This window comes from Salmo salar, chromosome ssa22, assembly GCF_905237065.1.
Source record: "Salmo salar chromosome ssa22, Ssal_v3.1, whole genome shotgun sequence".
NCBI lineage: Eukaryota > Metazoa > Chordata > Actinopteri > Salmoniformes > Salmonidae > Salmo > Salmo salar.
In genome coordinates, this window is record NC_059463.1 from 49,899,990 (window position 1) to 49,915,047 (window position 15,058).

A 15,058-nucleotide genomic window follows, 5' to 3' on the forward strand; every position below is an offset into this window, starting at 1 on the left:
TCTCTATTGAACATTCTTCATCTTCTTAATCTGTGTCTGGGAAACCGGTCCTACAGGTTTGCGCTCAATCAATCTCCTCAAGCATCTCTCCATATACCATATATTAGACTCAATAACCACACCGCCTCTCAGGGTCAAGCACTTGACGATGATTGCAACAGAGAGACACTTACACTAATTTCACTGTCAAGTCGAGACAGGGGGTTTTGTCGAGCTCTTTCCCAGCCATCTTCATTTCTATGCAAAGGGAGTTGCTTCTTTCTCTGTCTTGTCACCCGTGTCTAAGAAACCATTATTCATGGGGCTAAGATGAATCGTTTTTTTTTGTCGAGAAGTTGACAAAATAGGAAGAAAGTGCTTTGCTCGACGCAAGCCAAAACCTCATGAAATTAAGTTGCTAAATGTGTTATCTTTTGCAGATCTAGTGGACTTTAAAATACTTTGTAGTGAATAGGTTTGAAGTAATAACATTTCATTGACAGTACACACTTAGAAAAAATGAGTTCTATGCCCATGGGAGAACCCTTTGAAGAACCCTTTTGTGTTCTTACCTGTACACCTATAAATTCAAAACAGAGTCGAGTAAGCTGACTGGCCATTGACTTTTATTAAAGTGAATATGTTGAATTTCTAAATGGAAAAGATACTTCATTAACAAAAGCACAATGACAACACATCCATCTGCACATGACTGATTCTCTTACTATTCTCTTAAATAAAGTAAACTATGGAAAGATAGGGGGAAAAGTACAGTCCTATGATAGCTATGTCTTGAAGGTGCAGTCCTATGATAGCTATGTCTTGAAGGTACAGTCCTATGATAGCTATGTCTTGAAGGTACAGTCCTATGATAGCTATGTCTTGAAGGTACAGTCCTATGATAGCTATGTCTTGAAGGTACAGTCCTATGATAGCTATGTCTTGAAGGTGCAGTCCTATGATAGCTATGTCTTGAAGGTACAGTCCTATGATAGCTATGTCTTGAAGGTGCAGTCCTATGATAGCTATGTCTTGAAGGTGCAGTCCTATGATAGCTATGTCTTGAAGGTACAGTCCTATGATAGCTATGTCTTGAAGGTACAGTCCTATGATAGCTATGTCTTGAAGGTGCAGTCCTATGATAGCTATGTCTTGAAGGTGCAGTCCTATGATAGCTATGTCTTGAAGGTACAGTCCTATGATAGCTATGTCTTGAAGGTACAGTCCTATGATAGCTATGTCTTGAAGGTGCAGTCCTATGATAGCTATGTCTTGAAGGTACAGTCCTATGATAGCTATGTCTTGAAGGTACAGTCCTATGATAGCTATGTCTTGAAGGTGACACACAAAGAAATGTCATTGCAAAGTATCCTCCTTTATAGGCTTAATAGATACATACTTTCTTTAAACAGGTTAATTATCTGGGACAAAGTCCTTTAAAGACAGGCAACGTAACTCAAACCACTAGAAAACCTAACAATAGAAAGATTCCATTGCAAGGGGTCCCTTATGTAACAATAAGACAGCAGCAGGGTGCAACTACCCCCCCCGACTAGAGTAGGAACCATTCAGCATTTGAAACACATCACATATTGGCTCCTATCTCAGGAAATAAATTATCTGTAGGTTACGCATTGAGAATGCAAAGCAACTAATTTCTGAGGCTCGGTCAAACATTGGTCTGCATGCATTTTAAATGGCGAGCTCCAGTCGTTCTCTTCACATTCTACTGAAGTGTAAGCAAGTTATAGCAAGTAGTCATTAAAAAGCATGTAGTGTATCACATTGCAGTAACTGTATGTGTCTCCATCGCTGTCAGGAATGAAAATGCACTGACTAAACTAGAATCATTTCATTCAAGCCACGTGATCGATTATAACATGGTATCGGAGTGAGAGCTTCAAAAGCGGCGCCATTGGCTTTTACAATGCAAAGAATCGCTTTCATGTCTATACATTTGGATGCTTTTCCTCGCACCCTTTTTTTGTTGTTGAGAAACAGCACATTATGGTAATGACCAGTATTAGTTGACGGTACATAAGAAATATGTTGCAGAACGACACTGTAGTAACGCAGTGTTCTGTGTCCGCACAGAAACACTTGGATGCCTTTTGAATCTCTTGTCTTGGGGTTGTGTTGTGTGTGGGGGCGAGCGGGAGATATGGTGTTCTGTTGTTAGTTGTTAGTCATGATCCACCAGGATGCTAGGGGAAAAAGAGAGTTCTGTTTGAGTTGGGGATAAATAACATGTCATTTCTAGCAAATCTGGGTTCAAATACTTTTGCTCGGCTTGATTGAGCTTGCCTGGCACAATGTAACCAATAGAATATTTGCAAAACCCTGGCTCTCCAGGCGGGCTAAAGCAAATGCTAAAAGTATTTGAAGGATTTTATATAGTATTTGGACCCAGGTCTGCTTTCTGGTACGTATCCATAGAAGGTAAGTTGTGTTCCCTTTAGGATGGCTTAAACTGCTCTCTCAAAATCATTATTTTGTATTTTCATAAGCCACTGTAAATCGCTCAACTACCAGTGTGAAATTATGTACTTGCCACAATGCAACATTTTAGATGTGTATGTATTTTTTGGCGGGGTGAGCAATAATGTGCAAAGCATACATTTTCAAGAAACCACAAGTGACACTGTACTTATAGGTAGGTATAGATTGAAACACACACACACACACACACACACACACACACACACACACACACACACACACACACACACACACACACACACACACACACACACACACACACACACACACACACACACACACACACACCTGGGAGCAGCATGGTAGACACAAGCTTGGGATCCTCCAGCATATCAATGACACAGCGCTGGAAATTCTTACTGGCATCGGACTGCAGGTAGCTAGGGAGGACAGGAACACAGCAACAATCAATAGACCTGTGACATGACAGTAAGACATAATCACTATTATTATCAATGTCCAATAGGAGAAAGGCTTGGTTAGTAAACCACATTACACAATACAACTAATATGTTTGGATTGATATTCCTAGTCTCTTTGCACTAAATATATGCACATGCATTTATGAGAATTAGAATGTAATAACACTGAATGTTAAGATATTGAACAAATATGACTGTGTCAGAGTCTGATCTACCCTGTACATATTGGTGTGTTTAAATCAACTCTGAGAAACAGGTTGGTGTGTTTAAATCAACCCTGAGAAACAGGTTGGTGTGTTTAAATCAACTCTGAGAAACAGGTTGGTGTGTTTAAATCAACTCTGAGAAACAGGTTGGTGTGTTTAAATCAACTCTGAGAAACAGGTTGTGTGTGTTTAAATCAACCCTGAGAAACAGGTTGCGTGTGTTTAAATCAACCCTGAGAAACAGGTTGCGTGTGTTTAAATCAACCCTGAGAAACAGGTTGTGTGTGTTTAAATCAACTCTGAGAAACAGGTTGGTGTGTTTAAATCAACCCTGAGAAACAGGTTGGTGTGTTTAAATCAACTCTGAGAAACAGGTTGGTGTGTTTAAATCAACCCTGAGAAACAGGTTGTGTGTGTTTAAATCAACTCTGAGAAACAGGTTGGTGTGTTTAAATCAACCCTGAGAAACAGGTTGGTGTGTTTAAATCAACTCTGAGAAACAGGTTGTGTGTGTTTAAATCAACCCTGAGAAACAGGTTGGTGTGTTTAAATCAACTCTGAGAAACAGGTTGGTGTGTTTAAATCAACTCTGAGAAACAGGTTGGTGTGTTTAAATCAACTCTGAGAAACAGGTTGGTGTGTTTAAATCAACCCTGAGAAACAGGTTGTGTGTGTTTAAATCAACTCTGAGAAACAGGTTGGTGTGTTTAAATCAACCCTGAGAAACAGGTTGGTGTGTTTAAATCAACTCTGAGAAACAGGTTGTGTGTGTTTAAATCAACCCTGAGAAACAGGTTGGTGTGTTTAAATCAACTCTGAGAAACAGGTTGGTGTGTTTAAATCAACTCTGAGAAACAGGTTGGTGTGTTTAAATCAACTCTGAGAAACAGGTTGGTGTGTTTAAATCAACCCTGAGAAACAGGTTGTGTGTGTTTAAATCAACTCTGAGAAACAGGTTGCGTGTGTTTAAATCAACCCTGAGAAACAGGTTGCGTGTGTTTAAATCAACTCTGAGAAACAGGTTGCGTGTGTATCATGATATTAGAGATGAGACATCTGCTCATCATCAGCAGAGGAAAGAAATGAGCCACTTTCCAGCGTCACACACACACACTACAGACCCACCTCATCCAGGAGATACGATCCTGCCAAAACTCATATATTATGAAGCACGACTTCCCTGGGAGCTTCTGGATAGACACACTGACAGAGAGCGGGAGGGAGGAGAGAGAGGAGAGAGAGACAGAACGAGACCGAGAGAGTTGAAATTAGCATCTGGTAGAGTCAGTCAATCAGGCCAAAGCAATAAGATCTAATTTGCATTAAATGGGCACAAATCCATCATGATGCATAACTGTGTCTGTTTTCTTTTAAATGAACAGAAAAATCAATCAATTAATATTTCCTTTGAAAATGTACATTTAACTAATTCTTAGGAATCCCATAGTGGGAAAGCAAATAGAACAATCTCATTGATGACACATTTTCTATCATCTAGGAATAGGCTTTTCCTGCCAATGTGATCTGACCAGGAAGAACCAGGAAGAACTGGGCTCCCAAGTGGCACAGCGGTCTAAGGCACTGCATCTCAGTGCAAGAGGCGTCACTACAGTCCTTGGTTCAATTCCGGGCTGTATCACATCTGGCCGTGATTGGGAGTCCCATAGGGCGGCATGCAATTGGCCCAGCATCGCCGGGGTAGGCCGTCATTGTAAATAAGAATATGTTCTTAACTGACTTGCCTAGTTAAATAAAGGATACATTTAAAATAAAAAAATAAAAACTCTGGGCCTTAGTTTCATTTTTACAGGCCAGGTCAGGTGAATCACCCGGCGGCGAGTCGCATGCCCTGCACTGCCCTGTGCCAAGCCACTGTGCTTTGGGATCTAAGCCAGGTAACTCTCTAGCACTTTGATTTCACTTACTGCAAGTTGTCGCTGTGGTTGGATGTGGCGTCCACGTAGCTCTTGAGTACCCTCTGGAACTCCTCGAGGTCCTCCTCCGTCGCCATCATCTGCCTCTGCACCAGCAGGATGTTCTGTTGGCACGGACGCCACAAGGAAACACATCATTTACATACATTTGGTAGACGCTCTTATTAAATCAAATTCAAATCAAATGTTATTTGTCACATGCGCCAAATACAAACAGGTTTAGACCTTACCGTGAAATGCTTACTTACAAGCCCTTAACTAACAAGACAGTTCAAGAAATAGAGTTAATGACAAAATAAACTAAAGTAAATTGTTTTATAAAAATTAACACGATAAAATAACAATAATGAGGCTATATACAGGGGGGTACTGGTACCGAGTCAATGTGGGGGTACAGGTTGGTTAGTTGAGGTAATTTGTAGGGGTAAAGTGACTATGTATAGATAATAAACAGCGAGTAGCAGCAGTGTAAAACCAAAGGGGGGGGGGGTTAATGTAATTTGTCTGGGTGGCCATTTGATTAATTGTTCAGCAGTATTATCGCTTGGGGGTAGAAGCTGTTAAGGAGCCTTTTGGACCTAGACTTGGCGCTCCGGTACCGCTTGCCGTGCGGTAGCAGAGAGAACTGTCTTTGACTACGGTTGTTGGAATCTTTGACAATTTTTAGGGCCTTCCTCTGACACTGCCTAGTATATAGGACCTGGATGGCAGAAAGCTTGGCCCCAGTGATGTACTGGGCCGTACACACTACCCTCTGTAGCGCCTTACGGTCGGATGCCGAGCAGTTGCCATACCAGGTGGTGATGCAACCGGTCAGGATGCTCTCGATGGTGAAGCTGTAGAACTTTTTGAGGATCTGGGGACCCATGCCAAATCTTTTCAGACTCCTGAGGGGGAAAAGGCATTGTCGTGCCCTCTTCACAAATGTCTTGGTGTGTTTGGACCATGTTAGTTTGTTGGTGATGTGGACACCAAGGAACTTGAAACTCTCAACCAACTCCACTACAGCCTTGTCGATGTTAATGGGGGCCTGTTCGGCCCTCCTTTTTTTCTGTAGTCCACGATCATCAGCTATTAGTTAGAAATGCCTCTAGAAACTAGCTTAAATTTCCTTCATACTGCACGCAGAGACATAAAAATGGTATCCATGAGTTCATCTGACTCTGGGTATGTAGTAAAAAGGGCTAGGTTAATTGACTCTGGATATGTAGTAAAAAGGGCTAGGTTAATTGACTCTGGATATGTAGTAAAAAGGGCTAGGTTAATTGACTCTGGGTATGTAGTAAAAAGGTCTAGGTTAATTGACTCTGGGTATGTAGTAAAAAGGGCTAGGTTAGTTGACTCTGGATATGTAGTAAAAAGGTCTAGGTTAATTGACTCTGGGTATGTAGTAAAAAGGTCTAGGTTAATTGACTCTGGGTATGTAGTAAAAAGGTCTAGGTTAATTGACTGGGTATGTAGTAAAAAGGTCTAGGTTATTTGACTCTGGGTATGTAGTAAAAAGGGCTAGGTTAATTGACTCTGGGTATGTAGTAAAAAGGGCTAGGTTATTTGACTCTGGGTATGTAGTAAAAAGGTCTAGGTTAATTGACTCTGGGTATGTAGTAAAAAGGGCTAGGTTAGTTGACTCTGGATATGTAGTAAAAAGGTCTAGGTTAATTGACTCTGGGTATGTAGTAAAAAGGTCTAGGTTAATTGACTGGGTATGTAGTAAAAAGGGCTAGGTTAATTGACTCTGGATATGTAGTAAAAAGGTCTAGGTTAATTGACTGGGTATGTAGTAAAAAGGGCTAGGTTAGTTGACTCTGGGTATGTAGTAAAAAGGTCTAGGTTAATTGACTCTGGGTATGTAGTAAAAAGGGCTAGGTTAATTGACTCTGGGTATGTAGTAAAAAGGGCTAGGTTAGTTGACTCTGGGTATGTAGTAAAAAGGGCTAGGTTAGTTGACTCTGGCTATCTAGTAAAAAGTGCTAGGTTAATTGACTCTGGGTATGTAGTAAAAAGGGCTAGGTTAATTGACTCTGGGTATGTAGTAAAAAGGGCTAGGTTAGTTGACTCTGGATATGTAGTAAAAAGGGCTAGGTTAATTGACTCTAGGTATGTAGTAAAAAGGGCTAGGATAATTGACTCTAGGTATGTAGTAAAAAGGGCTAGGTTAGTTGACTCTGGGTATGTAGTAAAAAGGGCTAGGTTAGTTGACTCTGGCTATCTAGTAAAAAGTGCTAGGTTAATTGACTCTGGGTATGTAGTAAAAAGGGCTAGGTTAATTGACTCTGGGTATGTAGTAAAAAGGGCTAGGTTAATTGACTCTGGGTATGTAGTAAAAAGGGCTAGGTTAATTGACTCTAGGTATGTAGTAAAAAGGGCTAGGTTAATTGACTCTGGGTATGTAGTAAAAAGGGCTAGGTTAGTTGACTCTGGATATGTAGTAAAAAGGGCTAGGTTAATTGACTCTGGATATGTAGTAAAAAGGGCTAGGTTAGTTGACTCTGGGTATGTAGTAAAAAGGGCTAGGTTAGTTGACTCTGGATATGTAGTAAAAAGGGCTAGGTTAATTGACTCTGGATATGTAGTAAAAAGGGCTAGGTTAGTTGACTCTGGGTATGTAGTAAAAAGGGCTAGGTTAGTTGACTCTGGATATGTAGTAAAAAGGGCTAGGTTAATTGACTCTGGGTATGTAGTAAAAAGGGCTAGGTTATTTGACTCTGGGTATGTAGTAAAAAGGGCTAGGTTAATTGACTCTGGGTATGTAGTAAAAAGGACTAGGTTAATTGACTCTGGGTATGTAGTAAAAAGGGCTAGGTTAATTGACTCTAGGTATGTAGTAAAAAGGGCTAGGTTAATTGACTCTGGGTATGTAGTAAAAAGGGCTAGGTTAGTTGACTCTGGGTATGTAGTAAAAAGGGCTAGGTTAATTGACTCTGGATATGTAGTAAAAAGGGCTAGGTTAATTGACTCTGGGTATGTAGTAAAAAGGGCTAGGTTAATTGACTCTGGGTATGTAGTAAAAAGGGCTAGGTTAATTGACTCTAGGTATGTAGTAAAAAGGGCTAGGTTATTTGACTCTGGGTGTGTAGTAAAAAGGGCTAGGTTAGTTGACTCTGGGTATGTAGTAAAAAGGTCTAGGTTAATTGACTGGGTATGTAGTAAAAAGGGCTAGGTTATTTGACTCTGGGTATGTAGTAAAAAGGGCTAGGTTAGTTGACTCTGGGTATGTAGTAAAAAGGGCTAGGTTAGTTGACTCTGGATATGTAGTAAAAAGGGCTAGGTTAATTGACTCTGGGTATGTAGTAAAAATGGCTAGGTTAGTTGACTCTGGATATGTAGTAAAAAGGGCTAGGATAATTGACTTTGTCAGTAGAACAAAGGGCTAAAATTGCCAAAATGTCACACTATCCATGTAAGCCTTATTTATACCCTACAGAGTACACAACGCAATAACTTCAATTAGCTATGTAAAATGGCAATGGCGCATATTTGCCTAGCAACATATAGGTAGATGTGTGCAGGCCTGCAATTTATACATCGAAGCAAGTACACAAGATTGACATTTTGAGTAGCTAATTGCCTTCTTGCATTGCGTACATATATAAGGTATAAATTAGGCTTCAACATACAGTAGGTAGGTAAGACAAACATATCAGTCTTATCTTTCAAAAAGCAGCTATCAGCTAAATCAGTGCTAGTAAGAAAAGATGAGTGTTGGTGCAAGAAAGACAAGAACAGTAAGGTGTTTGAGGGACGACATCAAACACTCCTCTGAGCTTCTACAGCTGAGCTATAGGCAACAGCTGGGCTGCTACAAAGACAGACGCAGGTTTGAGGAGCAGATGGGGAAGTGTTTTTTTGTGCCTGTGAGGGGAAGCTCAATGTGTGAATGATGAAATTGAAAGTCTGGAGGTTTTCTGAGTACAGTCACCCAGGGGCGGATGCTATGTGAATTCATTTGGTTGCGCGTTGTGCGTTCCGCTTTGAAAATCAAAAACAAGATGGATCATAGAAAATGGAACAGTGAAACTGTAGCACTCACTGTAAAAAAACATGTCAACTTAAAATCCTGAGTTACCCTGACTTCAAAAAAACATTTAACTTTTAAAGTGTACTTTCATTGGATAACTGTGCTGTTAAACTCCAATGACACCCTGTGGCCCAAGGTGCCCCTAAGGGTATTAATGAAGTTGTATTGAACTGAATCGAATTTAGAGTAACAACAATCATCACTCACAGATTTATATGTACTGGCCATCGTATCTTCTTTCAGGGGTTCCAATTTTGGACTCTGAAAAAAAAAGTTAAAAACCTACTTATAATGGGAAAAGCTCAAACTCATATTGACCAGGACTTGAATCAGACCCGAGTTCAAGAAGTGGGTGTTATATTATTTTGTTGTTGTGTATTTTACTCCTTTTTTTCTCCCCAATTTTGATCTTGTCCCATTGCTGCAACTCCCCAACAGGCTCGGGAGGTGAAGGTTGAGTCATGCGTCCTACAAAACATGACCCAAGCAAACCGCACTTCTTAACACCCGCCTGCTTAACCCAGACTGCAGGCGCCCGGCCCACCACAACCCTTCCCTAACCTGGACGACACTGGGCCAATTGTGCGCTGCCCTATGGGACTCCCAGTCACGGCCGGTTGTGACACAGCCTGGGATCGAACCCAGGTCTGTAGTGATGCTTCAAGCAAGGCGTTGCAGTGCCTTAGACCGCTGTGCCACTCTGGAGGCCCGTGTGTTTTCTTTTAAATACTTTAGCTCTGCTTGACTGAGCTTTCATGATGGAATTGAACCAATGGAAAAGTCCCAAAAGTGTAAGCCACACCCATGTGGCTCAATCAAACGCTCAAACTATCTGAAAGAAAACAAATACTACTTGAACCTAGGTCTGACTAGAATATAATTATCTCATGCACGGTATATAATATAATTATCCAATACATTGTATCATTGACACACATTCTGACTACAGTTTATTTCAACCCCTGCCCGTACATTTAGAACCCTCTATTTCCATTCAATCATGAGAAATAGAGCAATATAAGCTATCATATTAAATTAGAGTATGAAGTTGAACCTAAAGGTGATATAGCTCACTGCAAAGGGAATGAGAGGCTGTGAGGTGACGATTGATATTGCACTACAGGACGTGCTGCAGGTTATGAATTGCTCTGATATTGCAGTACAGGTTCCTCTTGATTGACAAATGAGACAGTCATTCAGATAGGCAGGCAGGCGAAAGAAAGGGCTTAGGGAGTAAAAGGATGACAGACAGACATAGAACAGGAGATACAGAGAGCATAGGGATTTAAAGTTGTGAGTGAGAGAGAACATATGCCAAGAACCGGTTAAAGGAATGAGCAGCAGAGAGCATTAGAGCAAGAGGTATTCAGGTTGTCAGGATGAGATATCCCCAGGACAGTCCAGTACCTGCCACTCCAGCTTGTCCAATAGCAACTGGAGCCTGGTGATCTGGGAGCACCACTGGTCATCAGTCTCCATGGTCAATCCTAAGAAACACACACACGTTTTTGTTACTTGTCATGATTTTCTGGGGAGTAAAAATATATTCCCATTCAAAATCTTATTTTCCCAAACCCCTAACCTAAAATAGCATTTTTACTTTTCAATAACCACAACAACATAATTTAGCAGACGTTTGTTTATATCAACTTACAACAGTGAGTGCAATTTTTTTTTGTATTATTGACACCGGCGGGAATCAAACTCACAACCCTGGCGTTGCTACTTTTTCACTCCACGGGAGTTGAGATGTAGCAGGGTGTTGTGTTCCCTCCTCCATGAGGCGTATGTAACAGCCACACTCTTACCAACTGAGCCACACAGGATTGTGTGGATTAAGCATTGGTATTACCTGTAGTGAGAATGCCTGAGTAGGGGTCAGTGGGGGAGAGGCACATGTTCTTCTGAACCTTGCGGCCACATCGCCTGCTGTTCCTCTGCGCCGAGGGATGCTCCACCACCTTCACCTCTCTCCTGAAAACAGACAGAACCAGAAAAGGAAGAGGAATAAACATCAAAACAAATGGTGTAACTGTCAGAGAGGTGAGAAAGGGAGGGATGGCACTGGTCACAGGGGACGAAGAGAGGAGGAATAACATTCAGAGAAGAAGAGAATAGTGGAGAATGATGATGGTAGAAGGCAGGCAGTAGAAAGTAGGTGGTAGAAAGTAGGCGGTAGAAGGTAGGTAGTAGAAGGTAGACAGTAGGCAGTAGTAGACGGTAGCAGCAGTAGACGCTAGCAGTAGTAGACTGTAGCAGTAGTAGGCGGTAGCAGCAGTAGACGGTAGCAGCAGTAGACAGTAGATGGTAGCAGCAGTAGGCGGTAGCAGCAGTAGATGGTAGCAGCAGTAGACGGTAGCAGCAGTAGACGGTAGCAGCAGTAGACGGTATCAGTAGTAGACGGTAACAGCAGTAGACAGACTGTAGCAGCAGTAGACGGCAGCAGCAGTAGATGGTAGCAGCAGTAGATGGTAGCAGCAGTAGATGGTAGCAGCAGTAGATGGTAGCAGCAGTAGACAGACTGTAGCAGCAGTAGATGGTAGCAGCAGTAGGCGGCAGCAGCAGTAGATGGTAGCAGCAGTAGATGGTAGCAGCAGTAGATGGTAGCAGCAGTAGATGGTAGCAACAGTAGATAGACTGTAGCAGCAGTAGACAGACTGTAGCAGCAGTAGATGGTAGCAGCAGTAGACAGACGGCAGCAGCAGTAGGCGGTAGCAGCAGTAGACGCAGCAACAGTAGCAGCAGTAGGCGGTAGCGGCAATAGACGGTAGCAGCAGTAGACAGTAGCAGCAGTAGACAGTAGCAGCAGTAGACAGTAGCAGCAGTAGACAGTAGATGGTAGCAGCAGTAGACGGTAGCAGTAGTAGGCGGTAGCAGTAGACAGACTGTAGCAGCAGTAGACAGACGGTAGCAGCAGTAGACGGTAGCAGCAGTAGACGGTAGCAGCAGTAGACGGTAGCAGCAGTAGGCGGTAGCAGCAGTAGGCGGTAGCAGCAGTAGACGGCAGCAGCAGTAGACGGCAGCAGCAGTAGACGGCAGCAGCAGTAGACGGTAGCAGCAGTAGACGGTAGCAGCAGTAGACGGCAGCAGCAGTAGACAGTAGACGGCAGTAGACAGTAGATGGCAGCAGCAGTAGACAGTAGATGGTAGCAGCAGTAGGCGGTAGCAGCAGTAGGCGGTAGCAGCAGTAGACGGTAGCAGCAGTAGATGGCAGCAGCAGTAGACGGCAGCAGCAGCAGTAGACGGCAGCAGCAGTAGACGGTAGCAGCAGTAGACGGCAGCAGCAGTAGACAGTAGACGGCAGTAGACAGTAGACGGCAGCAGCAGTAGACAGTAGACGGTAGCAGCAGTAGACGGCAGCAGCAGTAGACAGTAGACGGTAGCAGCAGTAGACGGCAGCAGCAGTAGACGGTAGCAGCAGTAGACGGTAGCAGCAGTAGACAGTAGATGGTAGCAGCAGTAGACGGTAGATGGTAGCAGCAGTAGACGGTAGCAGCAGTAGACGGCAGCAGCAGTAGACGGTAGCAGCAGTAGACGGTAGCAGCAGTAGACAGTAGATGGTAGCAGCAGTAGACGGTAGCAGCAGTAGACGGCAGCAGCAGTAGACGGTAGCAGTAGTAGACTGTAGCAGTAGTAGACGGCAGCAGCAGTAGACGGTAGCAGTAGTAGACTGTAGCAGTAGTAGGCGGCAGCAGCAGTAGGCGGCAGCAGCAGTAGGCGGCAGCAGCAGTAGACGGTAGCAGCAGTAGACTGTAGTAGACTGTAGCAGTAGTAGACTGTAGCAGTAGTAGGCGGTAGCAGCAGTAGGCGGTAGCAGCAGTAGACGGTAGCAGCAGTAGACGGTAGCAGCAGTAGACAGACTGTAGCAGCAGTAGACGGCAGCAGCAGTAGGCGGTAGCAGCAGTAGGCGGTAGCAGCAGTAGACGGTAGCAGCAGTAGACAGACTGTATCAGCAGTAGACAGACTGTAGCAGCAGTAGACAGACTGTAGCAGCAGTAGGCGGTAGCAGCAGTAGACGGCAGCAGCAGTAGCAGCAGTAGGCGGTAGCGGCAATAGACGGTAGACGGTAGCAGCAGTAGACGGTAGCAGCAGTAGACAGTAGATGGTAGCAGCAGTAGACGGTAGCAGTAGTAGGCGGTAGCAGTAGACAGACTGTAGCAGCAGTAGACAGACTGTAGCAGCAGTAGACAGACTGTAGCAGCAGTAGACAGACTGTAGCAGCAGTAGACGGTAGCAGCAGTAGGCGGTAGCAGCAGTAGGCGGTAGCAGCAGTAGGCAGCAGCAGCAGTAGACAGACGGCAGCAGTAGTAGACAGACTGTAGCAGCAGTAGGCGGTAGCAGCAGTAGACAGACGGCAGCAGCAGTAGACGGCAGCAGCAGTAGACGGCAGCAGCAGTAGACGGCAGCAGCAGTAGACGGCAGCAGCAGTAGACGGTAGCAGCAGTAGACGGTAGCAGCAGTAGACAGTAGACGGTAGCAGCAGTAGACGGTAGCAGCAGTAGACGGTAGACAGTAGCAGCAGTAGACGGCAGCAGCAGTAGACGGTAGCAGCAGTAGACGGCAGCAGCAGTAGACAGTAGACGGCAGTAGACAGTAGACGGCAGGAGCAGTAGACAGTAGACGTTAGCAGCAGTAGACGGCAGCAGCAGTAGACAGTAGACGGTAGCAGCAGTAGACGGCAGCAGCAGTAGACGGTAGCAGCAATAGACGGTAGCAGCAGTAGACAGTAGATGGTAGCAGCAGTAGACGGTAGATGGTAGCAGCAGTAGACGGTAGCAGCAGTAGACGGCAGCAGCAGTAGACGGTAGCAGCAGTAGACGGTAGCAGCAGTAGACAGTAGATGGTAGCAGCAGTAGACGGTAGCAGCAGTAGACGGCAGCAGCAGTAGACGGTAGCAGTAGTAGACTGTAGCAGTAGTAGACGGCAGCAGCAGTAGACGGTAGCAGTAGTAGACTGTAGCAGTAGTAGGCGGCAGCAGCAGTAGGCGGCAGCAGCAGTAGGCGGCAGCAGCAGTAGACGGTAGCAGCAGTAGACTGTAGTAGACTGTAGCAGTAGTAGACTGTAGCAGTAGTAGGCGGTAGCAGCAGTAGGCGGTAGCAGCAGTAGACGGTAGCAGCAGTAGACGGTAGCAGCAGTAGGCGGTAGCAGCAGTAGGCGGTAGCAGCAGTAGACGGTAGCAGCAGTAGACAGACTGTAGCAGCAGTAGACAGACTGTAGCAGCAGTAGACAGACTGTAGCAGCAGTAGGCGGTAGCAGCAGTAGACGGCAGCAGCAGTAGCAGCAGTAGGCGGTAGCGGCAATAGACGGTAGACGGTAGCAGCAGTAGACGGTAGCAGCAGTAGACAGTAGATGGTAGCAGCAGTAGACGGTAGCAGTAGTAGGCGGTAGCAGTAGACAGACTGTAGCAGCAGTAGACAGACTGTAGCAGCAGTAGACAGACTGTAGCAGCAGTAGACGGTAGCAGCAGTAGACGGTAGCAGCAGTAGGCGGTAGCAGCAGTAGGCGGTAGCAGCAGTAGGCAGTAGCAGCAGTAGACAGACGGCAGCAGTAGTAGACAGACTGTAGCAGCAGTAGGCGGTAGCAGCAGTAGACAGACGGCAGCAGCAGTAGACGGCAGCAGCAGTAGACGGTAGCAGCAGTAGACGGTAGCAGCAGTAGACGGCAGCAGCAGTAGACGGCAGCAGCAGTAGACGGTAGCAGCAGTAGACGGCAGCAGCAGTAGACGGTAGCAGTAGTAGACGGCAGCAGCAGTAGACGGTAGCAGCAGTAGACAGTAGACGGTAGCAGCAGTAGACGGTAGCAGCAGTAGACGGTAGCAGCAGTAGACGGCAGCAGCAGTAGACGGCAGCAGCAGTAGACGGTAGCAGCAGTAGACGGCAGCAGCAGTAGACAGTAGACGGCAGTAGACAGTAGACGGCAGCAGCAGTAGACAGTAGATGGTAGCAGCAGTAGGCGGTAGCAGCAGTAGGCGGTAGCAGCAGTAGACGGTAGCAGCATTAG

At 44.8% G+C, this 15,058-nt stretch overlaps 1 protein-coding gene across 1 annotated transcript in view; it reads right to left on the reverse strand.

The window, feature by feature from the left end:
• Window positions 1–588: 588 nt before the first annotated feature.
• Window positions 589–15,058, reverse strand: part of necab3 (N-terminal EF-hand calcium binding protein 3) — a 56,906-nt gene continuing 42,436 nt past the window's right edge. The window contains exons 7-13 of the mRNA XM_014168117.2: window positions 10,911–11,032; window positions 10,466–10,545; window positions 9,266–9,319; window positions 5,032–5,144; window positions 4,232–4,309; window positions 2,767–2,858; window positions 589–2,183 (exon numbers count right to left, since the gene is read on the reverse strand). Of these exons, the coding sequence (XP_014023592.1) occupies window positions 2,155–2,183; window positions 2,767–2,858; window positions 4,232–4,309; window positions 5,032–5,144; window positions 9,266–9,319; window positions 10,466–10,545; window positions 10,911–11,032 (568 nt within the window). The 3' untranslated portion in view covers window positions 589–2,154. The remainder of the gene's footprint in view (window positions 2,184–2,766; window positions 2,859–4,231; window positions 4,310–5,031; window positions 5,145–9,265; window positions 9,320–10,465; window positions 10,546–10,910; window positions 11,033–15,058) is intronic.